Source organism: Bacillus rossius, chromosome 14 (genome assembly GCF_032445375.1).
Source record: "Bacillus rossius redtenbacheri isolate Brsri chromosome 14, Brsri_v3, whole genome shotgun sequence".
NCBI classification, from domain to species: domain Eukaryota; kingdom Metazoa; phylum Arthropoda; class Insecta; order Phasmatodea; family Bacillidae; genus Bacillus; species Bacillus rossius.
The window spans coordinates 48,238,137-48,263,744 of NC_086341.1; the positions used below are offsets into that span (position 1 = coordinate 48,238,137).

A 25,608-nucleotide genomic window follows, 5' to 3' on the forward strand; every position below is an offset into this window, starting at 1 on the left:
AGGGAGGGAGGGGGCAGACAGACCTGCGCTCTGGCGGCGGCGCGCCGAGGCTGCCTCAGGTGAGAGCCTGCACCTCGTGGATGTGGTGAGTGGCGAGCATCACTCGTTGAGCACACACAGTGTCCTCGTTGTTACATAGCTCTAGTGCTTGCTCAGCTGAGTAGCTCCTGCCAGAGTTCAGAGCGAGTAAGCACCTCTTTGTTGAAGGCGCGCGAGCGGTTGTAAGTAGCCAGCTTCACTTGTTGAGCACACCCCCCCCCCCTACACAGTGATACTGATGTTTGTGTTACTATGTCTGTTGTCGACCGAGTGAGATCGCTTCTGCCAGAGGAAGAGCATGTCAGTGCCTCTCGTTGTTGAAGATCTTGGGCCGTGGTAGTTAGCGAGTTTCATTTGTTGAGCACACGACTCCAACACAATGTCCTTGATGTTTTAGTGTCTTTTACGTAGCTCTAGTGTTGACTATGTGAAATAGTTGTTGCCAGAGGTAGATAGTGAGTAGTATATAGTAGTTCCTCCTGCGCCAGACTGCAGGCTGAGGATTTGACGTCATGACTTCTGACCTTGACCTTCACAATTCGCCTAAATTTGCCAACATCCGCAACATTTCAAGTTTTTTGGAAACAAATTTCCCCAAAAGTTTTAAAATTGCTGAAAAATAAAATTTTATATATTTCGAGGGAAAAATTCGCGTTTTGAAGGAAATTTTCCCATTTTAGTTCTAAAAAATTTCAACAGATTTAAAATTCCTCAAAGTGGCTTAAATTTCCTTGCGACAAGCCGCTCTAAGCCGCCAAAGTCATGACCTCAACCATTAGGATGTCATGGCCGCCTTTGGATTTATGTTGTGACCGTTGCAATTATCGTTATGGTCGCCATCTTGAAAATCCGTATTTTTTATTCCAGAAAATCGGGAATAATTTTAAAATTTATAAAAAATAATTTATAAAAAATTAAATAAAAAAGACATTCCTCTTATTGGATTATAACGTCACGGCCGCCATTTTGAAAAGACGCATTTATTATCAGATTTTAATGGGAAAAAGATAAAAAAACTTATAAAAATTTAATCATCAAATTTAAATAAAACTTTAATAAAAAAACGCAATAACATCATGAAGTCCCCGGCTTGAACTCAGCGAAGCCAAAAATAAAAATGACTACATTTCCTTCCTCCACGGGAGCCGTCTGCAGACTGACTCCCCACCACTAATGCCTAGGTATACATATCACCAGCTATTATGATGTCACATCCGACATCTTGTTTTCGTCTGCTGGAGGTTGCCATCTTGTTTTTGTATACTAGAGATCACAAACCACCATGCTAGTTTAATTTTTACACACTTAAGTGCAGTAATTAGTTATTACTGTGGCGCCCGCCATCTTAAATTTGGCCGCCATCTTGAAATTTGACCATCATCTTGAATATTCGCAATTATTTAGCTATAAATTCGGGAAAAATTAAAAAATATGCAATTAATAAACTGATTGATTATATCGATTCCCGTCCTTGGTTAGATACTTTATCGATTCAAAAAATGTAATTTTAGGTTAAAAATACTCTAACTAATACAATATGGTGGAAAGTCCTAAACACAGCTTAGGTTTTTAGTCAACCAGCCTAAAGTAGGTGGACGAGGACATAATGGCCACCATATTGGAAATACATAATATTTGACCTATAAATTCGGAAAAAATTCTAAAATCATCAAATAAATCACTCATAATGTACTAATTTATTCAATCGATATCCTTTCTCGGTTCGATCCTTGGTCAATGCAAAAAATATATTTAATTAAATATCACACATAACATGAAAGTGACAGGTTCGAAAAAAAAACAGTTTTTTTACAAATACAATTTATTACATAACTTCTACTACTCTACTAAGGTATACTTGCGAATGTTAGCAATCTAATAAACATTTAGTCCTGCATTGGCCTGAACTGACTAATTCTTAGCTCCAATCGGTTTACTGAAGACATAGAGCAGCCGGATCCTTTTCCTACATTGTCATTTTCTTCCCGGCAGAGTTTCTAGATAGGCCTACTGTGTTTAACAGACTGCATGCACGTCTGCCATCGTACATGACCTGATCTCGTGGTCCAAAGACACTTGGCCTATACGTATAGCATTGTACATAAACTGTCTGAATTGTATTTAATGTATTGAGATAAAAAAAATAGCCTTTCGTGTTTGGAAACGCGACAACATATTTATTTCATCGGACAGGTATCATGTATAGTTTTTTTTTTTCGTAGAGAGAATGCTTAATAAACTCTCTGAAGTGTAATAGGAAAATTATTTAATTTTAAGTCTTAGTTACTCTTATCATTGGTCGAGAAACGAACCAAGAATTTATATCAATTGAATCAATCAATATTTTACTAAGTGATTTTTTTTTATGAATTTTAGAAATTTTCCTGGAAGTTCTAGTTGAATAATTAGAGATTTACAAGATGGCAGTCAAATTTCAAGATGGCGTACGTTCTGGCAACAAATAATTACTGTACTCTATTGGACGAAAATTATACTAATATGGTGACAGCACACACTAGCAGACGAAAACAAGATGTCGGTAGCACACTCTAGCAGACAAAAACAAGTCGGCGACCTCTAGCCGACTAAAACAAGATGGCGGCCTCAGGCAGACGAAAACCAGACGGCGGATGTGACGTCACACTAGCAGGCGATATATATATATATACATACACACATTATATATACATATATACATATATATGCATTTAGGTGGAATGTCAAGTCTATCGGTGGCTACCGTGGAGAAAATATCTGTCGTCAATATATTTGGTCCTCAAGAGGTTTGAACTGAAGACTCCATGACGTAACTGCGATTTTAATTAAAATTATATAATTTTTTTATAAATTTTAATTTTTTCTAGAACTTTTTTGGATAATAACTACGGATTTTCAATATGGCGGTCGTGACATCATAATCCAAGATTGATATATATTTTTAATTTTAATTTAATTAATTAATTTTTTAATATTAAAAAATGTTTCCCCATTTTCTAGCATAAAAATGGATTTTCATAATGGCGTCCATAAATAAAACAGCCACTTTCTAGAAAATAAGATGGCGGCCGTAACGAAACGTGCAACGACGATGTCATACACAACCAAGTTGGCAGGCATAACGAAAAGTACAATGTTTCTAGAATCTGGGTTGGTGACTGAAACAAAATGTACAATGGTGATATCTTAATTCAAGATGGCGTTTTTTTTATCAAAATTTTATTAATTAAATATTTTATAATTTTTTTCGAACTTCTAGCATAAAACTTTGGGTTTTCAAGATGGCGGTCGTAATGATAATTGCAGTGATTATGTCATAGTTCAAGATGGTGGGTGTGATGTAAGCGATTTGTATTAAATTTTTTAATTATAATGAGGAATATTTAATTTTTTTTATTAATAAATTACATGTTTACTCTCGCCGAGAATCGAACCGAGCACAGAAATCGATTGAGTACCTAAAAATTTGAAGTAAGCAATTTTTAAATATTTTTTGAAGTTTTTCGGAAATTTTTGGTCAAAAATTTAAAGAATTCGAATTTTACTGTCAAGATAAACTTCAATGTCAAGGTCGACTTCAAGGTGAAGGTCATACAAGATGGCCGCCAGAGAATTATTGGAGACTTAGAAGCGGACTTTAAGCCTCTTTGTGGAATGTTGCTTCTTTCTAAGGCAAAAGTCTTTTGAGATTTTTCAAATTCCAAATTTTGGAATTTTTGAGGAATAAAACTGGAAATTTTGGCGGATCTCGGCAACTTTTGGGCAAATTTTGAGGATTTTTTTTTTTTTTTTAAATTTTTGGTAAATTCTGAAGGTCAAGATCACGGTCAAAGGTCAAGTTCATCCAATATGGCTGCCGTGACTTCAGAATCCAAGCCAAGATGGCGGCCGGATCCTCGGCTACAAAGACTAGAAGCCTGACGTAGGTGCGGCTATTATATAGGCTACTACTGATGGAACTACTCGGAGAAGTACCACGCCTCTCTTGTTCGGTGAACTTCTTGGACCAGCCTCTTATACCCGGGACAATTCTTGCACTGCTTCCTGTTTGGTAAACGAATGTGGTAGTTGCAAACCTCTAGAAGATGGTGGCTATACTTGTTCCAACCTCACTGCAGTAGTTGCCCAGACACCAGGACTGCAGTGTCCCCGTGTTGCAGTGCCATGCGCGGGTGATGGGCACCGCGGTGTGTCTGCCGGCGACCGGCAGCTGGGCACGGGCGTGCCTGTGTTGCAGTGTCCCTGTGTTGCAGTGCCATGCGCGGGTGATGGGCACCGCGGTGTGTCTGCCGGCGACCGGGAGCTGGGCACGGGCGTGCCTGTGTTGCAGTGTCCCTGTGTTGCAGTGCCATGCGCGGGTGATGGGCACCGCGGTGTGTCTGCCGGCGGCCGGGAGCTGGGCACGGGCGTGCCTGTGTTGCAGTGTCCCTGTGTTGCAGTGCCATGCGCGGGTGATGGGCACCGCGGTGTGTCTGCCGGCGACCGGCAGCTGGGCACGGGCGTGCCTGTGTTGCAGTGTCCCTGTGTTGCAGTGCCATGCGCGGGTGATGGGCACCGCGGTGTGTCTGCCGGCGACCGGCAGCTGGGCACGGGCGTGCCTGTGTTGCAGTGTCCCTGTGTTGCAGTGCCATGCGCGGGTGATGGGCACCGCGGTGTGTCTGCCGGCGACCGGCAGCTGGGCACGGGCGTGCCTGTGTTGCAGTGTCCCTGTGTTGCAGTGCCATGCGCGGGTGATGGGCACCGCGGTGTGTCTGCCGGCGACCGGCAGCTGGGCACGGGCGTGCCTGTGTTGCAGTGTCCCTGTGTTGCAGTGCCATGCGCGGGTGATGGGCACCGCGGTGTGTCTGCCGGCGACCGGCAGCTGGGCACGGGCGTGCCTGTGTTGCAGTGTCCCTGTGTTGCAGTGCCATGCGCGGGTGATGGGCACCGCGGTGTGTCTGCCGGCGGCCGGGAGTTGGGCACGGGCGTGCCTGTGTTGCAGTGTCCCTGTGTTGCAGTGCCATGCGCGGGTGATGGGCACCGCGGTGTGTCTGCCGGCGACCGGCAGCTGGGCACGGGCGTGCCTGTGTTGCAGTGTCCCTGTGTTGCAGTGCCATGCGCGGGTGATGGGCACCGCGGTGTGTCTGCCGGCGACCGGCAGCTGGGCACGGGCGTGCCTGTGTTGCAGTGTCCCTGTGTTGCAGTGCCATGCGCGGGTGATGGGCACCGCGGTGTGTCTGCCGGCGACCGGCAGCTGGGCACGGGCGTGCCTGTGTTGCAGTGTCCCTGTGTTGCAGTGCCATGCGCGGGTGATGGGCACCGCGGTGTGTCTGCCGGCGGCCGGGAGCTGGGCACGGGCGTGCCTGTGTTGCAGTGTCCCTGTGTTGCAGTGCCATGCGCGGGTGATGGGCACCGCGGTGTGTCTGCCGGCGACCGGCAGCTGGGCACGGGCGTGCCTGTGTTGCAGTGTCCCTGTGTTGCAGTGCCATGCGCGGGTGATGGGCACCGCGGTGTGTCTGCCGGCGACCGGCAGCTGGGCACGGGCGTGCCTGTGTTGCAGTGTCCCTGTGTTGCAGTGCCATGCGCGGGTGATGGGCACCGCGGTGTGTCTGCCGGCGACTGGGAGCTGGGCACGGGCGTGCCTGTGTTGCAGTGTCCCTGTGTTGCAGTGCCATGCGCGGGTGATGGGCACCGCGGTGTGTCTCCCGGCGACCGGCAGCTGGGCACGGGCGTGCCTGTGTTGCAGTGTCCCTGTGTTGCAGTGCCATGCGCGGGTGATGGGCACCGCGGTGTGTCTGCCGGCGACCGGCAGCTGGGCACGGGCGTGCCTGTGTTGCAGTGTCCCTGTGTTGCAGTGCCATGCGCGGGTGATGGGCACCGCGGTGTGTCTGCCGGCGACCGGCAGTTGGGCACGGGCGTGCCTGTGTTGCAGTGTCCCTGTGTTGCAGTGCCATGCGCGGGTGATGGGCACCGCGGTGTGTCTGCCGGCGGCCGGCAGTTGGGCACGGGCGTGCCTGTGTTGCAGTGTCCCTGTGTTGCAGTGCCATGCGCGGGTGATGGGCACCGCGGTGTGTCTCCCGGCGACTGGGAGCTGGGCACGGGCGTGCCTGTGTTGCAGTGTCCCTGTGTTGCAGTGCCATGCGCGGGTGATGGGCACCGCGGTGTGTCTGCCGGCGACCGGCAGCTGGGCACGGGCGTGCCTGTGTTGCAGTGTCCCTGTGTTGCAGTGCCATGCGCGGGTGATGGGCACCGCGGTGTGTCTGCCGGCGACCGGCAGTTGGGCACGGGCGTGCCTGTGTTGCAGTGTCCCTGTGTTGCAGTGCCATGCGCGGGTGATGGGCACCGCGGTGTGTCTGCCGGCGGCCGGCAGTTGGGCACGGGCGTGCCTGTGTTGCAGTGTCCCTGTGTTGCAGTGCCATGCGCGGGTGATGGGCACCGCGGTGTGTCTCCCGGCGACTGGGAGCTGGGCACGGGCGTGCCTGTGTTGCAGTGTCCCTGTGTTGCAGTGCCATGCGCGGGTGATGGGCACCGCGGTGTGTCTGCCGGCGACCGGCAGCTGGGCACGGGCGTGCCTGTGTTGCAGTGTCCCTGTGTTGCAGTGCCATGCGCGGGTGATGGGCACCGCGGTGTGTCTGCCGGCGACCGGGAGTTGGGCACGGGTGTGCCTGTGTTGCAGTGTCCCTGTGTTGCAGTGCCATGCGCGGGTGATGGGCACCGCGGTGTGTCTGCCGGCGACCGGGAGTTGGGCACGGGCGTGCCTGTGTTGCAGTGTCCCTGTGTTGCAGTGCCATGCGCGGGTGATGGGCACCGCGGTGTGTCTGCCGGCGACCGGGAGTTGGGCACGGGCGTGCCTGTGTTGCAGTGTCCCTGTGTTGCAGTGCCATGCGCGGGTGATGGGCACCGCGGTGTGTCTGCCGGCGACCGGGAGTTGGGCACGGGCGTGCCTGTGTTGCAGTGTCCCTGTGTTGCAGTGCCATGCGCGGGTGATGGGCACCGCGGTGTGTCTGCCGGCGACCGGGAGTTGGGCACGGGTGTGCCTGTGTTGCAGTGTCCCTGTGTTGCAGTGCCATGCGCGGGTGATGGGCACCGCGGTGTGTCTGCCGGCGACCGGGAGCTGGGCACGGGCGTGCCTGTGTTGCAGTGTCCCTGTGTTGCAGTGCCATGCGCGGGTGATGGGCACCGCGGTGTGTCTGCCGGCGACTGGGAGCTGGGCACGGGCGTGCCTGTGTTGCAGTGTCCCTGTGTTGCAGTGCCATGCGCGGGTGATGGGCACCGCGGTGTGTCTCCCGGCGACTGGGAGCTGGGCACGGGCGTGCCTGTGTTGCAGTGTCCCTGTGTTGCAGTGCCATGCGCGGGTGATGGGCACCGCGGTGTGTCTGCCGGCGACCGGCAGCTGGGCACGGGCGTGCCTGTGTTGCAGTGTCCCTGTGTTGCAGTGCCATGCGCGGGTGATGGGCACCGCGGTGTGTCTGCCGGCGACCGGCAGCTGGGCACGGGCGTGCCTGTGTTGCAGTGTCCCTGTGTTGCAGTGCCATGCGCGGGTGATGGGCACCGCGGTGTGTCTGCCGGCGACCGGCAGCTGGGCACGGGCGTGCCTGTGTTGCAGTGTCCCTGTGTTGCAGTGCCATGCGCGGGTGATGGGCACCGCGGTGTGTCTGCCGGCGACCGGCAGCTGGGCACGGGCGTGCCTGTGTTGCAGTGTCCCTGTGTTGCAGTGCCATGCGCGGGTGATGGGCACCGCGGTGTGTCTGCCGGCGACCGGCAGCTGGGCACGGGCGTGCCTGTGTTGCAGTGTCCCTGTGTTGCAGTGCCATGCGCGGGTGATGGGCACCGCGGTGTGTCTGCCGGCGACCGGGAGCTGGGCACGGGCGTGCCTGTGTTGCAGTGTCCCTGTGTTGCAGTGCCATGCGCGGGTGATGGGCACCGCGGTGTGTCTGCCGGCGACCGGCAGTTGGGCACGGGCGTGCCTGTGTTGCAGTGTCCCTGTGTTGCAGTGCCATGCGCGGGTGATGGGCACCGCGGTGTGTCTGCCGGCGGCCGGGAGTTGGGCACGGGCGTGCCTGTGTTGCAGTGTCCCTGTGTTGCAGTGCCATGCGCGGGTGATGGGCACCGCGGTGTGTCTGCCGGCGACCGGCAGCTGGGCACGGGCGTGCCTGTGTTGCAGTGTCCCTGTGTTGCAGTGCCATGCGCGGGTGATGGGCACCGCGGTGTGTCTGCCGGCGACCGGCAGCTGGGCACGGGCGTGCCTGTGTTGCAGTGTCCCCGTGTTGCAGTGCCATGCGCGGGTGATGGGCACCGCGGTGTGTCTGCCGGCGACCGGCAGCTGGGCACGGGCGTGCCTGTGTTGCAGTGTCCCCGTGTTGCAGTGCCATGCGCGGGTGATGGGCACCGCGGTGTGTCTGCCGGCGGCCGGGAGTTGGGCACGGGCGTGCCTGTGTTGCAGTGTCCCCGTGTTGCAGTGCCATGCGCGGGTGATGGGCACCGCGGTGTGTCTGCCGGCGGCCGGGAGTTGGGCACGGGCGTGCCTGTGTTGCAGTGTCCCTGTGTTGCAGTGCCATGCGCGGGTGATGGGCACCGCGGTGTGTCTGCCGGCGGCCGGGAGCTGGGCACGGGCGTGCCTGTGTTGCAGTGTCCCTGTGTTGCAGTGCCATGCGCGGGTGATGGGCACCGCGGTGTGTCTGCCGGCGACCGGGAGCTGGGCACGGGCGTGCCTGTGTTGCAGTGTCCCTGTGTTGCAGTGCCATGCGCGGGTGATGGGCACCGCGGTGTGTCTGCCGGCGACCGGGAGCTGGGCACGGGCGTGCCTGTGTTGCAGTGTCCCTGTGTTGCAGTGCCATGCGCGGGTGATGGGCACCGCGGTGTGTCTGCCGGCGGCCGGGAGCTGGGCACGGGCGTGCCTGTGTTGCAGTGTCCCTGTGTTGCAGTGCCATGCGCGGGTGATGGGCACCGCGGTGTGTCTCCCGGCGACCGGGAGCTGGGCACGGGCGTGCCTGTGTTGCAGTGTCCCTGTGTTGCAGTGCCATGCGCGGGTGATGGGCACCGCGGTGTGTCTGCCGGCGACCGGCAGCTGGGCACGGGCGTGCCTGTGTTGCAGTGTCCCTGTGTTGCAGTGCCATGCGCGGGTGATGGGCACCGCGGTGTGTCTGCCGGCGGCCGGGAGCTGGGCACGGGCGTGCCTGTGTTGCAGTGTCCCTGTGTTGCAGTGCCATGCGCGGGTGATGGGCACCGCGGTGTGTCTGCCGGCGACCGGGAGCTGGGCACGGGCGTGCCTGTGTTGCAGTGTCCCTGTGTTGCAGTGCCATGCGCGGGTGATGGGCACCGCGGTGTGTCTGCCGGCGGCCGGGAGCTGGGCACGGGCGTGCCTGTGTTGCAGTGTCCCTGTGTTGCAGTGCCATGCGCGGGTGATGGGCACCGCGGTGTGTCTGCCGGCGACCGGCAGCTGGGCACGGGCGTGCCTGTGTTGCAGTGTCCCTGTGTTGCAGTGCCATGCGCGGGTGATGGGCACCGCGGTGTGTCTGCCGGCGGCCGGGAGCTGGGCACGGGCGTGCCTGTGTTGCAGTGTCCCTGTGTTGCAGTGCCATGCGCGGGTGATGGGCACCGCGGTGTGTCTGCCGGCGACCGGGAGCTGGGCACGGGCGTGCCTGTGTTGCAGTGTCCCTGTGTTGCAGTGCCATGCGCGGGTGATGGGCACCGCGGTGTGTCTGCCGGCGACCGGGAGCTGGGCACGGGCGTGCCTGTGTTGCAGTGTCCCTGTGTTGCAGTGCCATGCGCGGGTGATGGGCACCGCGGTGTGTCTGCCGGCGGCCGGGAGCTGGGCACGGGCGTGCCTGTGTTGCAGTGTCCCTGTGTTGCAGTGCCATGCGCGGGTGATGGGCACCGCGGTGTGTCTGCCGGCGGCCGGCAGCTGGGCACGGGCGTGCCTGTGTTGCAGTGTCCCTGTGTTGCAGTGTCCCTGTGTTGCAGTGCCATGCGCGGGTGATGGGCACCGCGGTGTGTCTGCCGGCGGCCGGGAGCTGGGCACGGGCGTGCCTGTGTTGCAGTGTCCCTGTGTTGCAGTGCCATGCGCGGGTGATGGGCACCGCGGTGTGTCTGCCGGCGACCGGCAGCTGGGCACGGGCGTGCCTGTGTTGCAGTGTCCCTGTGTTGCAGTGCCATGCGCGGGTGATGGGCACCGCGGTGTGTCTGCCGGCGGCCGGGAGTTGGGCACGGGCGTGCCTGTGTTGCAGTGTCCCTGTGTTGCAGTGCCATGCGCGGGTGATGGGCACCGCGGTGTGTCTGCCGGCGACCGGCAGCTGGGCACGGGCGTGCCTGTGTTGCAGTGTCCCTGTGTTGCAGTGCCATGCGCGGGTGATGGGCACCGCGGTGTGTCTGCCGGCGGCCGGGAGCTGGGCACGGGCGTGCCTGTGTTGCAGTGTCCCTGTGTTGCAGTGCCATGCGCGGGTGATGGGCACCGCGGTGTGTCTGCCGGCGGCCGGGAGTTGGGCACGAGCGTGCCTGTGTTGCAGTGTCCCTGTGTTGCAGTGCCATGCGCGGGTGATGGGCACCGCGGTGTGTCTGCCGGCGACCGGCAGCTGGGCACGGGCGTGCCTGTGTTGCAGTGTCCCTGTGTTGCAGTGCCATGCGCGGGTGATGGGCACCGCGGTGTGTCTGCCGGCGACCGGCAGCTGGGCACGGGCGTGCCTGTGTTGCAGTGTCCCTGTGTTGCAGTGCCATGCGCGGGTGATGGGCACCGCGGTGTGTCTGCCGGCGGCCGGGAGTTGGGCACGGGCGTGCCTGTGTTGCAGTGTCCCTGTGTTGCAGTGCCATGCGCGGGTGATGGGCACCGCGGTGTGTCTGCCGGCGGCCGGGAGCTGGGCACGGGCGTGCCTGTGTTGCAGTGTCCCTGTGTTGCAGTGCCATGCGCGGGTGATGGGCACCGCGGTGTGTCTGCCGGCGGCCGGGAGTTGGGCACGGGCGTGCCTGTGTTGCAGTGTCCCTGTGTTGCAGTGCCATGCGCGGGTGATGGGCACCGCGGTGTGTCTGCCGGCGGCCGGGAGTTGGGCACGGGCGTGCCTGTGTTGCAGTGTCCCTGTGTTGCAGTGCCATGCGCGGGTGATGGGCACCGCGGTGTGTCTGCCGGCGGCCGGGAGTTGGGCACGGGCGTGCCTGTGTTGCAGTGTCCCTGTGTTGCAGTGCCATGCGCGGGTGATGGGCACCGCGGTGTGTCTGCCGGCGGCCGGGAGTTGGGCACGGGCGTGCCTGTGTTGCAGTGTCCCTGTGTTGCAGTGCCATGCGCGGGTGATGGGCACCGCGGTGTGTCTGCCGGCGGCCGGGAGTTGGGCACGGGCGTGCCTGTGTTGCAGTGTCCCTGTGTTGCAGTGCCATGCGCGGGTGATGGGCACCGCGGTGTGTCTGCCGGCGGCCGGGAGTTGGGCACGGGCGTGCCTGTGTTGCAGTGTCCCTGTGTTGCAGTGCCATGCGCGGGTGATGGGCACCGCGGTGTGTCTGCCGGCGGCCGGGAGTTGGGCACGGGCATGCCTGTGTTGCAGTGTCCCTGTGTTGCAGTGCCATGCGCGGGTGATGGGCACCGCGGTGTGTCTGCCGGCGACCGGCAGCTGGGCACGGGCGTGCCTGTGTTGCAGTGTCCCTGTGTTGCAGTGCCATGCGCGGGTGATGGGCACCGCGGTGTGTCTGCCGGCGGCCGGGAGTTGGGCACGGGCGTGCCTGTGTTGCAGTGTCCCTGTGTTGCAGTGCCATGCGCGGGTGATGGGCACCTCGGTGTGTCTGCCGGCGGCCGGGAGTTGGGCACGGGCGTGCCTGTGTTGCAGTGTCCCTGTGTTGCAGTGCCATGCGCGGGTGATGGGCACCGCGGTGTGTCTGCCGGCGACCGGCAGCTGGGCACGGGCGTGCCTGTGTTGCAGTGTCCCTGTGTTGCAGTGCCATGCGCGGGTGATGGGCACCGCGGTGTGTCTGCCGGCGGCCGGGAGTTGGGCACGGGCGTGCCTGTGTTGCAGTGTCCCTGTGTTGCAGTGCCATGCGCGGGTGATGGGCACCGCGGTGTGTCTGCCGGCGGCCGGGAGTTGGGCACGGGCGTGCCTGTGTTGCAGTGTCCCTGTGTTGCAGTGCCATGCGCGGGTGATGGGCACCGCGGTGTGTCTGCCGGCGGCCGGGAGCTGGGCACGGGCGTGCCTGTGTTGCAGTGTCCCTGTGTTGCAGTGCCATGCGCGGGTGATGGGCACCGCGGTGTGTCTGCCGGCGGCCGGGAGTTGGGCACGGGCGTGCCTGTGTTGCAGTGTCCCTGTGTTGCAGTGCCATGCGCGGGTGATGGGCACCGCGGTGTGTCTGCCGGCGGCCGGGAGTTGGGCACGGGCGTGCCTGTGTTGCAGTGTCCCTGTGTTGCAGTGCCATGCGCGGGTGATGGGCACCGCGGTGTGTCTGCCGGCGGCCGGGAGTTGGGCACGGGCGTGCCTGTGTTGCAGTGTCCCTGTGTTGCAGTGCCATGCGCGGGTGATGGGCACCGCGGTGTGTCTGCCGGCGGCCGGGAGCTGGGCACGGGCGTGCCTGTGTTGCAGTGTCCCTGTGTTGCAGTGCCATGCGCGGGTGATGGGCACCGCGGTGTGTCTGCCGGCGGCCGGGAGTTGGGCACGGGCGTGCCTGTGTTGCAGTGTCCCTGTGTTGCAGTGCCATGCGCGGGTGATGGGCACCGCGGTGTGTCTGCCGGCGGCCGGGAGTTGGGCACGGGCGTGCCTGTGTTGCAGTGTCCCTGTGTTGCAGTGCCATGCGCGGGTGATGGGCACCGCGGTGTGTCTGCCGGCGGCCGGGAGTTGGGCACGGACGTGCCTGTGTTGCAGTGGCCCTGTGTTGCAGTGCCATGCGCGGGTGATGGGCACCGCGGTGTGTCTGCCGGCGGCCGGCAGCTGGGCACGGGCGTGCCTGTGTTGCAGTGTCCCTGTGTTGCAGTGCCATGCGCGGGTGATGGGCACCGCGGTGTGTCTGCCGGCGACCGGCAGCTGGGCACGGGCGTGCCTGTGTTGCAGTGTCCCTGTGTTGCAGTGCCATGCGCGGGTGATGGGCACCGCGGTGTGTCTGCCGGCGGCCGGCAGCTGGGCACGGGCGTGCCTGTGTTGCAGTGTCCCTGTGTTGCAGTGCCATGCGCGGGTGATGGGCACCGCGGTGTGTCTCCCGGCGACTGGGAGCTGGGCACGGGCGTGCCTGTGTTGCAGTGTCCCTGTGTTGCAGTGCCATGCGCGGGTGATGGGCACCGCGGTGTGTCTGCCGGCGGCCGGGAGCTGGGCACGGGCGTGCCTGTGTTGCAGTGTCCCTGTGTTGCAGTGCCATGCGCGGGTGATGGGCACCGCGGTGTGTCTGCCGGCGACCGGCAGCTGGGCACGGGCGTGCCTGTGTTGCAGTGTCCCTGTGTTGCAGTGCCATGCGCGGGTGATGGGCACCGCGGTGTGTCTGCCGGCGGCCGGGAGTTGGGCACGGGCGTGCCTGTGTTGCAGTGTCCCTGTGTTGCAGTGCCATGCGCGGGTGATGGGCACCGCGGTGTGTCTGCCGGCGACCGGCAGCTGGGCACGGGCGTGCCTGTGTTGCAGTGTCCCTGTGTTGCAGTGCCATGCGCGGGTGATGGGCACCGCGGTGTGTCTGCCGGCGGCCGGGAGTTGGGCACGGGCGTGCCTGTGTTGCAGTGTCCCTGTGTTGCAGTGCCATGCGCGGGTGATGGGCACCGCGGTGTGTCTGCCGGCGACCGGCAGCTGGGCACGGGCGTGCCTGTGTTGCAGTGTCCCTGTGTTGCAGTGCCATGCGCGGGTGATGGGCACCGCGGTGTGTCTCCCGGCGACTGGGAGCTGGGCACGGGCGTGCCTGTGTTGCAGTGTCCCTGTGTTGCAGTGCCATGCGCGGGTGATGGGCACCGCGGTGTGTCTGCCGGCGACCGGGAGCTGGGCACGGGCGTGCCTGTGTTGCAGTGTCCCTGTGTTGCAGTGCCATGCGCGGGTGATGGGCACCGCGGTGTGTCTGCCGGCGGCCGGGAGCTGGGCACGGGCGTGCCTGTGTTGCAGTGTCCCTGTGTTGCAGTGCCATGCGCGGGTGATGGGCACCGCGGTGTGTCTGCCGGCGGCCGGGAGCTGGGCACGGGCGTGCCTGTGTTGCAGTGTCCCTGTGTTGCAGTGCCATGCGCGGGTGATGGGCACCGCGGTGTGTCTGCCGGCGACCGGGAGCTGGGCACGGGCGTGCCTGTGTTGCAGTGTCCCTGTGTTGCAGTGCCATGCGCGGGTGATGGGCACCGCGGTGTGTCTGCCGGCGGCCGGGAGTTGGGCACGGGCGTGCCTGTGTTGCAGTGTCCCTGTGTTGCAGTGCCATGCGCGGGTGATGGGCACCGCGGTGTGTCTGCCGGCGGCCGGGAGCTGGGCACGGGCGTGCCTGTGTTGCAGTGTCCCTGTGTTGCAGTGCCATGCGCGGGTGATGGGCACCGCGGTGTGTCTGCCGGCGGCCGGGAGTTGGGCACGGGCGTGCCTGTGTTGCAGTGTCCCTGTGTTGCAGTGCCATGCGCGGGTGATGGGCACCGCGGTGTGTCTCCCGGCGACTGGGAGCTGGGCACGGGCGTGCCTGTGTTGCAGTGTCCCTGTGTTGCAGTGCCATGCGCGGGTGATGGGCACCGCGGTGTGTCTGCCGGCGACCGGCAGCTGGGCACGGGCGTGCCTGTGTTGCAGTGTCCCTGTGTTGCAGTGCCATGCGCGGGTGATGGGCACCGCGGTGTGTCTCCCGGCGACTGGGAGCTGGGCACGGGCGTGCCTGTGTTGCAGTGTCCCTGTGTTGCAGTGCCATGCGCGGGTGATGGGCACCGCGGTGTGTCTGCCGGCGGCCGGGAGTTGGGCACGGGCGTGCCTGTGTTGCAGTGTCCCTGTGTTGCAGTGCTATGCGCGGGTGATGGGCACCGCGGTGTGTCTCCCGGCGACTGGGAGCTGGGCACGGGCGTGCCTGTGTTGCAGTGTCCCTGTGTTGCAGTGCCATGCGCGGGTGATGGGCACCGCGGTGTGTCTCCCGGCGACTGGGAGCTGGGCACGGGCGTGCCTGTGTTGCAGTGTCCCTGTGTTGCAGTGCCATGCGCGGGTGATGGGCACCGCGGTGTGTCTGCCGGCGGCCGGGAGTTGGGCACGGGCGTGCCTGTGTTGCAGTGTCCCTGTGTTGCAGTGCCATGCGCGGGTGATGGGCACCGCGGTGTGTCTCCCGGCGACTGGGAGCTGGGCACGGGCGTGCCTGTGTTGCAGTGTCCCTGTGTTGCAGTGCCATGCGCGGGTGATGGGCACCGCGGTGTGTCTGCCGGCGACTGGGAGCTGGGCACGGGCGTGCCTGTGTTGCAGTGTCCCTGTGTTGCAGTGCCATGCGCGGGTGATGGGCACCGCGGTGTGTCTGCCGGCGGCCGGGAGCTGGGCACGGGCGTGCCTGTGTTGCAGTGTCCCTGTGTTGCAGTGCCATGCGCGGGTGATGGGCACCGCGGTGTGTCTGCCGGCGACTGGGAGCTGGGCACGGGCGTGCCTGTGTTGCAGTGTCCCTGTGTTGCAGTGCCATGCGCGGGTGATGGGCACCGCGGTGTGTCTGCCGGCGGCCGGGAGCTGGGCACGGGCGTGCCTGTGTTGCAGTGTCCCTGTGTTGCAGTGCCATGCGCGGGTGATGGGCACCGCGGTGTGTCTGCCGGCGGCCGGGAGCTGGGCACGGGCGTGCGCGGACATGAGCGACTGCCTCGTGACGTCAGCGACCTTCCAGTGGCGCGGCGTGCCAGGTGAGGCTTCACTCGCGCGCAGCTGCCAATTTGCGTTACGACCGCCATCATGCAAATACGTAGTTTTAGGCTAGAAAATCTAGAATTTTTTTAAAATTTATAAAAAATTAATTCATAAAAATTTATATAAAAACACTACGCCATCTTGGATTATAACGTCAATAAGATCCGTAATTATTTAGCTATAAAATCGGGAAAATATTTAAAATTTATAAAAAAATAAATTAATCAAATTTTGAAAAAATTGTAATAAAACATGCACTAACATCATGGAGTCCTCAGTTCGAAAGTTGACAGATCCTTCCTCCATAGAAGCCACTGGCAGACTGACCTCCCACCACTAATTCCAAGGTACATATATAACCAGTTAGTATGACATCACGTCCGCCATCTTGTTTTTCGTCTGCTAGAGTGCGCTACCGCCATGTTAGTTTAATTTTTACCAACTATAGTGCAGAAATTTTGTATTATTATTGTGGCGCATGCCATCTTGAAATTTAGATGTAATCTTGGAAATTCGTAATGATTTAGCTATAAATTCGAGAAAAAAAATTTATCGAAAAAAATCCCTCATTAATATAATGATTGATTCCATACATATCCGTCCTTGGTTCGATACTTGATCGATTCAACGTAAGTGCGTGTTTTATTAAAATTTTATTATAACTTCATTAATTATTTTTTTATAAGTTTTAGATTTTTCCCCATTAAAATCTGATAGATATGGATTCTTCAGCCTCATTACGGACTTTACGAGCGGTCAGCATTTTTGAGGACTAAAACGGGAAATGTTCCCTCAAAATGGTAATTTTTATCTCGAAATAGAGAAATTGGTAGTAATTTTGAGTAATTTTGAGTCAATATGAGTCATTTTTGAGTTCAAGATGGCCGCTGTGACGTCAGAGCAATCGGTCATTGACCCCATCCACGATCCACAGCTGAAGCCTGTCCTCGGAGGAACCAAACTATACTACTAGTATTATTTTTATAAGCAAAAATTTACCTTTTGTCAAACAAATACTTTGTTTTGTAAAAGTTAAAAAAAAACTATTGTAATATTTCTATTTAAAACTTAGAATTTTTATTCTTTTAAAAATGTTTTCCTTTTATTTTTTTAGTGGTAGTATCTAAGCAAAAAATAAACAGTAAAGCTGTTTAAAACACAATTTTTTTCATCAGCAAGTTAAGCGACTTGTATCTGTTATGGAAGCATACCTATATTATAAATTACTGTAACAGGTGAAATTATTTTTTTTTAAATCTATAACTTTTTTTAATTTAAAATATTTACTAGAGTCCAGTTTCGATCCAAAGTTATAATTATTAAATTAAAAAAAATATATTATGAAATACCAATAACTGAATTTTACTATATTTAAAACGAAAAAGTCGCAGGCTAATGAATTGTTGTTGTTCTGTTCAAATAGACATTAGTTACTCCCAATACTCCTGTTTATCTCCACGCATGATGCGCAAATGTCAATTATTTTCCTACATTCGATGTGGCTATGTATCTAGTCCACACCGCAGGTTGGCTGACTGGCAGCTGTCATTAATATAACTTGTTGGTAGCAAGTACACAAAGGTGGTTTCATGTCGCCACAAGGGGACCTAGTCAGGGGCGTATCTGTGTCGGCGAGGCGGGATGGTGCTTCTTGAACTGGCGCGCAGTCTTCTCCCAGTGCATGTGAGCGGTGACCGTATCATTATATGGCGGAGAAACGAAGATAAAGTTTAAATACTTTTAAGTAGATATCTGTAAAGGTTGTTTTATGCAAAAAAAATTACCCGGAAAACAAGCCTTTTTACCCTAACTCTTCTAAAAAGAAAGTTAATAAATTAACCCGGGAACATATCTACTTATCGGCCCTCAGCGAAATCTTGAATGGTTTTCTTGAACAGATCCCCCACGCGGAGATCTCGAGTGGTTCTGAAGTCGCGATGTTCTTCCTGGGGCACGGCGAGTGTGACCGGGGTAAGGAGGGGGGGGGTGCTCAGGTGGCGGGGGGTGGAGCGACACTTGAGCGCCTGGCAGGGGGCGGCGCGGAGCTAGCTCGCCAGTCGACCCGCCGCCGCCGCCGCCGCCGCAGCATGGAGCCCGCCCCAGGTAGGTCCCCTCCCCCTTCTGCTTACCAGCCCAGGTCACGTGTCAACACACCGACATGCACGCGCGAGCCGGGTGCAGCTTTGTAGCGTGTCCGGACCACTCCTTCCCACAATTAATAAATAAATAAATAAACATGCGAAAATATAATCAGAAAATAACAACAATTTAGCTACATAAAGTTACACAGCTATCGTTTTGGAAACATTATTGAAATATTTAGTGGGCAACATTATTGTATTCCCTCCACATGACAGCCCTCATACAAAAAAAAAAAAAGGCTGGAATCGTGTATACCCATAGTGCAGTCTATATTTTTTTTATGCCAGTTTGCACATGTACGTTTCGTACAAACTTGAAATGTTTGTTCATTAACATTAATATATATGCATTGTCTTAACGAAATCAAACAATTGATTTAAAAAAACAAAGTATTAAAAGAATTAATATAAAACATGCTGTTCTGTTTTCTCAAGCAAAATCATTTCTTAAAAATTATATGTGTAAAAGTTGGAGTTCTGAAATTCTACTATTCCCTGAGATTTTAGTGCAACAAACAATTTTAATTTTAAAATTTATAAAATTACATTTATAAGAGTACTTACTTGTAATAATTATCCCCTTCTTCTCACAATCCTGGCCACACCTAGTCGCCGCTGTGTTACGTGACGCGATCAACAAAACAGGGAGGTTCGACCCTGAATCAATCAGGTAGTAATGGACTCGGAAACAATTTTTCTTATTTGATAAATCATTTGCGTTGCTTTGCCTCCTTCGGATGACGTCTTAGTGTACACGGCCACCATGTAGGCACATGAATAAATTTTGTGTGTGTACTGTTGATGTAAATACTTCACATGTACCTAGGGAAAATGTTCGGCCGGTAATTTTATTTTCTGCATGATCACAAAGCCAGCATTTGGAAGTGTACCACCTAACTCTTCATTTAGTGATTTTGTACATTAAATTTCAAAACTTGTGCTTCTGTAGAATGCTTTCAAATACATGTAATTTTTAACATGAATAATTAAGGTTGTTAACTGTTTTATTTTATGAAGAAAAATATTTTGGTACAAAAAAATTAATATTCGAACACAAATAATGTGTGTGCTATTTGAGAAAATGTAATTTCAACATGTTGAAACCTAAAAAGTAACACACAATTACATCAGAATTTATAAGTCCTAAATATTATTAGACGTAGCCTATATTGTAATTTAATGAATATTCCGCAAATACTGCAAGGACTTGCAGGCGACTGACAAATATGTTTAAACTTAAATATTACCTAAAAAAAATTTGGTTGTCTGTAAAGTCGGTTTACGGACGATAGTTTAACGTGACGTCATAACAAAACATTGATGAAATGATTGCATACTTTTATGAATAAAATTGAATCATTTTTATTGAATTATCACTATTTTGTATGGATACAAAGAAGGAGTTAAATGAAATCTACAATTTAATTGATAAATTTACTTTTATTTGCACTCATTAATTCAAATATGTTTATTACTTTAACGAACGATTATTTTAACTATAACTTTTATACATGTTTGCTATTTAACTTCTTCCAATCTGTGTTATTCTGTTAAGGATAGGACGATGATAGGAAAAGTAGGAAACGAATGGGAGTGTTTCAAGGATGATGTGAAGGAAAATGGCTTACCCAACACCAAGATGCAGTCAAAAATAATATATTTGCGCCACGGACTCTGCAGCAATGCTAGGAGGAACGGGTTAGCAAAGAGTAATGAAAATGTTACATTGAAATGCATGAAAACAGAATTAATTACGCCACGGACACGGTCGCAATGCTAGGAGGTTTAGGTTAGCAAAGAGCAATATAAAATGAGCGTAACGGGACACAGCGAAACGGGACAATGTGCGTAACGGGACACTTTTTCGTGCGTGCAGCCGGCGTTCATCGATTTATTAGACGTTGTCACGTCAAAAACTAAAAGAAATCTATATTAATAATATATTTTTTCAAGTATACTTACGATAATGGCTCCTAGGATATATTTTGCTAGCTGTTAATTACGTTACACATTATAAAACAAAAATTACATATTTATTTTTATATTTATCATGATATTTTAATGAAATTAAAAATTTAGTTGGCAACTGCACCATTTATTCGCTTTTTTAAACACATGACATATAACTCAATAAAATACCACCATATTCTTATTTTTCACATAGATTTGATAGAAGAATATTTTGGTTAAATTATTTTCTCAAGGTTTCTTCACTTTATCCTCGAACAGACACAGTTTACCATACACGCATTCCAGTCAAAAGTTATATTTTGAAGGCCCGTTCGTTGCTACTTCATGTGTAAGCTGATAATTATGTTCTGCTTGATATCGTCAAGAAAAGTGCAAATGTATTTTGAATCACTAACTGTATTTAGATAATAGTAGTCTTTCATCATTCCACGAAATGTAGATTTCGCCAAATAGAATCTGTTATCATTTACCTGTAATGCACCAAGCACAATCTTAGGCTTAGATTCATGTTAAGAAGCCATCGCAATCGGCCTCCAACCTAAACCGAGGAGGGTAAATGTCTGCAGGTAGTTCCACAGTAGGTGAATGGACTTAACCTATACAGTTTTTCGCATGTCGTCTCAACAAGTCAATACACGTAGACCACACATGGCACTCAACACAGCGAATCTTCACACGAGAAGGATTCTTCATGCATTTATTTGATATCTCGTGTCTTCGTGTATCATGGAAATATGCGAACGACATTTCGCAGTAGCTGCAGGGATGCCTGGTTTGTTAAGACAAACCATTCAGGCTCGTACCAGATGCTGATGTAAATGATGTAGTACTAATTCCCGGTGTACTCTTAATCGAGTTATCAATCGCTGTTGTAGCAAAACCTTTACTTTCTGTCATACAGCAGGACCTTTACATGTCTTCAAGTGTCTTTTCAGCGTATCATTTCTTGTAGATTACTTGCGACAATTTTTACAGCTTAATATTTTGCGTGAAAGAATCCTAGCACATTCCCTCTTCTCGAGCTGGTCCACAAGCGACCCAGCTGGCCCAGTCGGGCTGGCGGGACGAGGGTACTGGGTCGAGTCCCAGGTAAGACATGTATGCAGATTAGGATATCTCTAAATATCTTTCAAACAATGTCACTGTCACTTATATAGTCAAAATAAAACGTAAACTTGTTAAATATTAGTCGTTTAAAATGAAAAACTGCTAATTAAAGTCGGCAGAGCACGAGAATGTTATGTGCATGGTCGTGGATACGCACTTAATGTTGGTTGCCGTTTGTACATGGAATCTATATTTTAAGTAAAACTGGCAAAATAACAATCATCAATATTCTTATACGATTAAAACTTCTACCTGGCGAGAAATGTCACGAATTTTGATTACAATCTAAACCAAATAAATATATGTGTACCTATACCTTTCGTTTTTGCGAATTGATGAACCATTAAGACGTAAAAAAGTTTGATTTAAACACTTTATAAATATATATTTGCACAACATAAATCCCTAATTAATATCTTATAATAGAGGTTATAAATACTATGAATGAAAATAAAAATAACTTTTGCGGGGCACTGATTAACCTCAATATTATTAAAACTATAAGTGTAAAAATAACTACATATATAAAAATGGTAAAACTGATTAAATCCTAGATTTATACTTTTTATTATTTCTTTACATAGCAGAAGTTTAAAATTTTGTATTGCGATAGATTTTTAAAGATGTTTGAAACTTTTAATTGGTTTTTTTAATAAATTGGTATTCTTTTTTAACCAAATGTAACAAATGTATATTTTTATTAAAATATAATTTATAAATTATCTTCGTATATTACAGTTATTTAAAGACATGAATGAGAAAAGTTACAATGTCATGTCAAAAGAAAGTGAAATTGTTTGAAGCATAAATATATGTAGAAAGTTATTATGGTATTGAATATAATTTAACATATTTTCTGTGTATATTTTTAACATAATGATTAGTTTATAGTTTTTGCAAGACTTGTTATCTAGAGCCTGCTTAAAGTTCTTACATTGCTTGAAAACTAAAATAAATAAAATACACCAAAATCGCACCTCCAAAAGTAAATGAAGTAATTGGTTACTTACAAGCAGTCAAATACCAAAGAGTTGTACCTTGGCACGTCTCTACTGACAAGCCTTTTTATGAGACCGCATTAAGTTGTCAAAAGATTCTTTCGAATATTTGCTTTTAAATAGCTTTGGGTCATTATTTAGATTCAATACAGTATCAAGGTTTTATTAAGGACGAAAAATTTATTTTTTTGAAAATCACCCTGAAGGACAATACTTAGTTGTATTATGAATAACTAAATGTTAACATGTATTTGAATAATAAACATTTATCCCAGTAACTTTTCCATTCTCTCCACTAAATACTAATTTGGTTAGTAAATTCAGGCAAAAATTTTGCATTCCCCATTTAAATCTCATTTATTTAAATATTTATTTTTCATAAAAAAACTCACACTTTCCTAGAATAATGTTTCAAGGTCATCAAAATACTTTCACACCTGGGGTTTTAAAGTCCTTACTACCTGCTGTTTTACCGGCCGAACTACTCGGTACACATTCTCTCTCTAAGTGGGGATAAAACAACTAAGTTCTAGAAAATCCGTTGACCAACATTTGTAAATAATTGATTCAATTTTTCCTCCTAGGAATAGAACGATACACACACAGACACACACACACACATACATTATATGCAAAAATATTTCCTCACACACGTGTGTGCAGTTCCACCACATATTCACAAACATTGGCGCTATAAAACAGTTGATTTTGACAGTTTTAACATATATCACAATATTAATAAGAGTGTTTTGAATAACTTCTACAGACGAAACACTATCGTTTTTGAACAGCATGATTTGTACAATGTTGGAAGCGAAAATAGTTTTTCATCACTGAAGGTAAAGCAAATTAAATTTTAACGAACTTACGATTTGTAAAGTCAAGTTTAAATTAGGTAGCATCAGGCTAGCATCAAGGTAAAGTTGATATTGTAATTACTAATGAGGTTGCTTCCAGTCCAAGTACAACTATGACAACTATCACAACGTTAAAAATGTGAGATGGTAGCCACAGAACACAACACACGTTTACTAGTCATATCACGGTCAAATTAAAATTATAACCATACAACCAGCAACAAATGAAACTGACATCCAAATAAATGTGAAATAATACATTTTGAAGGAAATACTGTACCAAAATTAATATTAGTTTCTGATTAGTTTTTATCACGCCACAAACATGCGTTTCTTGTTGCTGTCGGAAATTGTCTGCCAGCAGTCTTGCCAAGTTCGGGGAGAGTGGTTATTCATCAAGCCGTCAATCAAGAGTTCCAGTCAGCCATTATGATTTAAAATTACCTTGTACTCGCTACGTAACATGACCGGAAGCTTCCTTCTCTTGCTACTTCGTTTTTCACGATATGCAAAACATAGTAAAATTATTCAAATTTTATTTTGGGAACCATATTACGTAAGTGGCCTTACATTCTAAGGTGTTCGTCCCTTTATTAACGTAGTGAAGCAAAAAATTATATTACATTAATACATCTGTTAAAAAAAGTATCGCATGCTATTATTTATTCTGAATTTTATTTGGATATTCAGATGATTATTCTTATAAATTATTTTATGATTGAAAACAAAATGGGTTATTGGAAATACTTAAATATTTTACAAAACAAATTTTTACCATTATAAAACATTACTTCGTATAACTTTTGATTGTCGATGCTTTAAGCTGTTATCTTCGATTATATGTCTCCCAAGATTAATGGCAGTTTATTTCGTGCTTATAATGATGGCTAAAACTTCTGATGAAGGCATCATTTACTTCCAAATTGACGCGGTATTTGGTTTCACGCTAGAAAATGCCACAAGGAGGTAATTAACTTTGCGAAGTTCTTACTTGTGACGCCATGTTTGTCTGTGAAAGTTGTACAGAAAGGAGTTCGTTATGCAAACATTAGCTAATACGCAGACGTAAAGTATAAAGTTATAAAGTAAGAGTGGAGTGGTGACATAGAGTCCTAAATAATTAGATTGAGGGACAATAATTATTACGGCACAGTCTATAGAACACTAACTCAGAGTTATTTTTATCCCCCTTTTTTTTGGTGTTGCAAAACTTGAAGTTAATGATTTCAAGAAAGAGAAGGAAAAAATGATTATTCATTTCCTACTAAAGTTTTTAACACAATAACTTATAAGGAATAAATAAATTTGTATTTTAAATCTCAATAGGCTTTATTTATGTGAGGATACCTTGAGGTATTTTAGATGAGCTTCAAAAATAAGTACATGCACCCATTGTTTTTATTAAATTCACGCCACTGTTCAACGTCGCAGGTGTGACAGGAGTTTGTTAAGGGCGTGACCAAGTTCAAGGTTACTCTTGAATTGCCCATGAGCTTCTCTCACTGTTAAAAACATTTGGTGTTTTGAATCAGTTGTCTATGCCCAGTTTTATTATCTTTCACAGACTTGACATCTCCTATTCCAAGAGTAGTAGTGGTAGGGCCTATGTATATTTCGGCATAGGAAAATATTTTTTTATGAGCATACTTGGTGAATTTATACCTAGAATGCACAAATATTTCCGTATTAGTTAAACAGTTTGGCAAGCATGACAGTCGTAACTTATTACGTGAACAGAGACTGGTGTGACACTTAATGCGCGAAGTGCAAATTTGCTTTATGAGGAATCTCACCGACGCGAGATGTCAAGTAAGTTATCGTTGCCTGGTGGCGCCTGCGAACAGGCGCTGAGCTATGAATAAGTGATGGGGTGAGAGCCACAATCGATTCTTCGTAATGAGATGCCATTAAAGAGACTGCTTCGCGCGCCGGCGGAGACGGGCTTCGAAATGAGAAAATAACTGACATTCCCGCGCGCCGCGCTGCCCGGTGAGGTTCACAGAGGCCCGATCAGCCCCGCCGCGCTGCCCGCGAGGTTCACATGGGCCCGGTCAGCTGTTCGTTCCCTCGACCAAGTAGTGAGAAAATATACACACATCTCGAGACTACAAGCCAACCTCTGTTTACGTAGCCCAATGCGTCACTTAAATAAATACACTGAGTGCCGATATCTATGGAAACATCCTTGAAAATTCTGGAAAATTCTGAAAACATAATGCACGAATCCGATATGTTTACGAATATAAAAAAAATCGATGAAACATTTGGTGTTTATTCTATGCAGTCAAAATATTTCTGATATATATATATATATATATATATATATATATATATATATTTAAATTGCATCCATCATTTACGTAGAATTTACAGGATGTTCGCAATAACAAATACATGACCATAAGCTTGAAATAGGTTCTGTGCTGAGCCACTACTGAAATCTTATATGAAAATAACATAGCAATCTACTGGCATATTCTAAGCATTAAATAAAAATTTCAACCCTTGCGATACGGGTTTGCTACTATCAGGGGAAAAAAAACACAGTTCATTTATAATTTAAGAGAATTGGTTAACGATTAACGGATTTTATTCTGTGCCTAATATGAGAGATTATTTTTTATCCTATGACCAGTTTTATCCCATCCTACAGTAATGTTCATTTGTTCTAAAAATTTATTTAGAAAAAGGTTTCCAAGAATGTTCAGAAGGTTTGCAAAAAAAATTGAACGGATGTCTCAGTTTGTCTACAAAG

At 50.7% G+C, this 25,608-nt stretch overlaps 1 protein-coding gene across 1 annotated transcript in view; it reads left to right on the forward strand.

Annotated features, from left to right (window-relative positions):
* The first annotated feature begins 17,847 nt into the window (after positions 1-17,847).
* Positions 17,848-25,608, forward strand: part of LOC134538904 (dual specificity calcium/calmodulin-dependent 3',5'-cyclic nucleotide phosphodiesterase 1-like) — a 203,396-nt gene continuing 195,635 nt past the window's right edge. Inside the window, exon 1 of the mRNA XM_063380515.1 lies at positions 17,848-17,882. Within this exon, the coding sequence (XP_063236585.1) occupies positions 17,867-17,882 (16 nt within the window). The 5' untranslated portion in view covers positions 17,848-17,866. The remainder of the gene's footprint in view (positions 17,883-25,608) is intronic.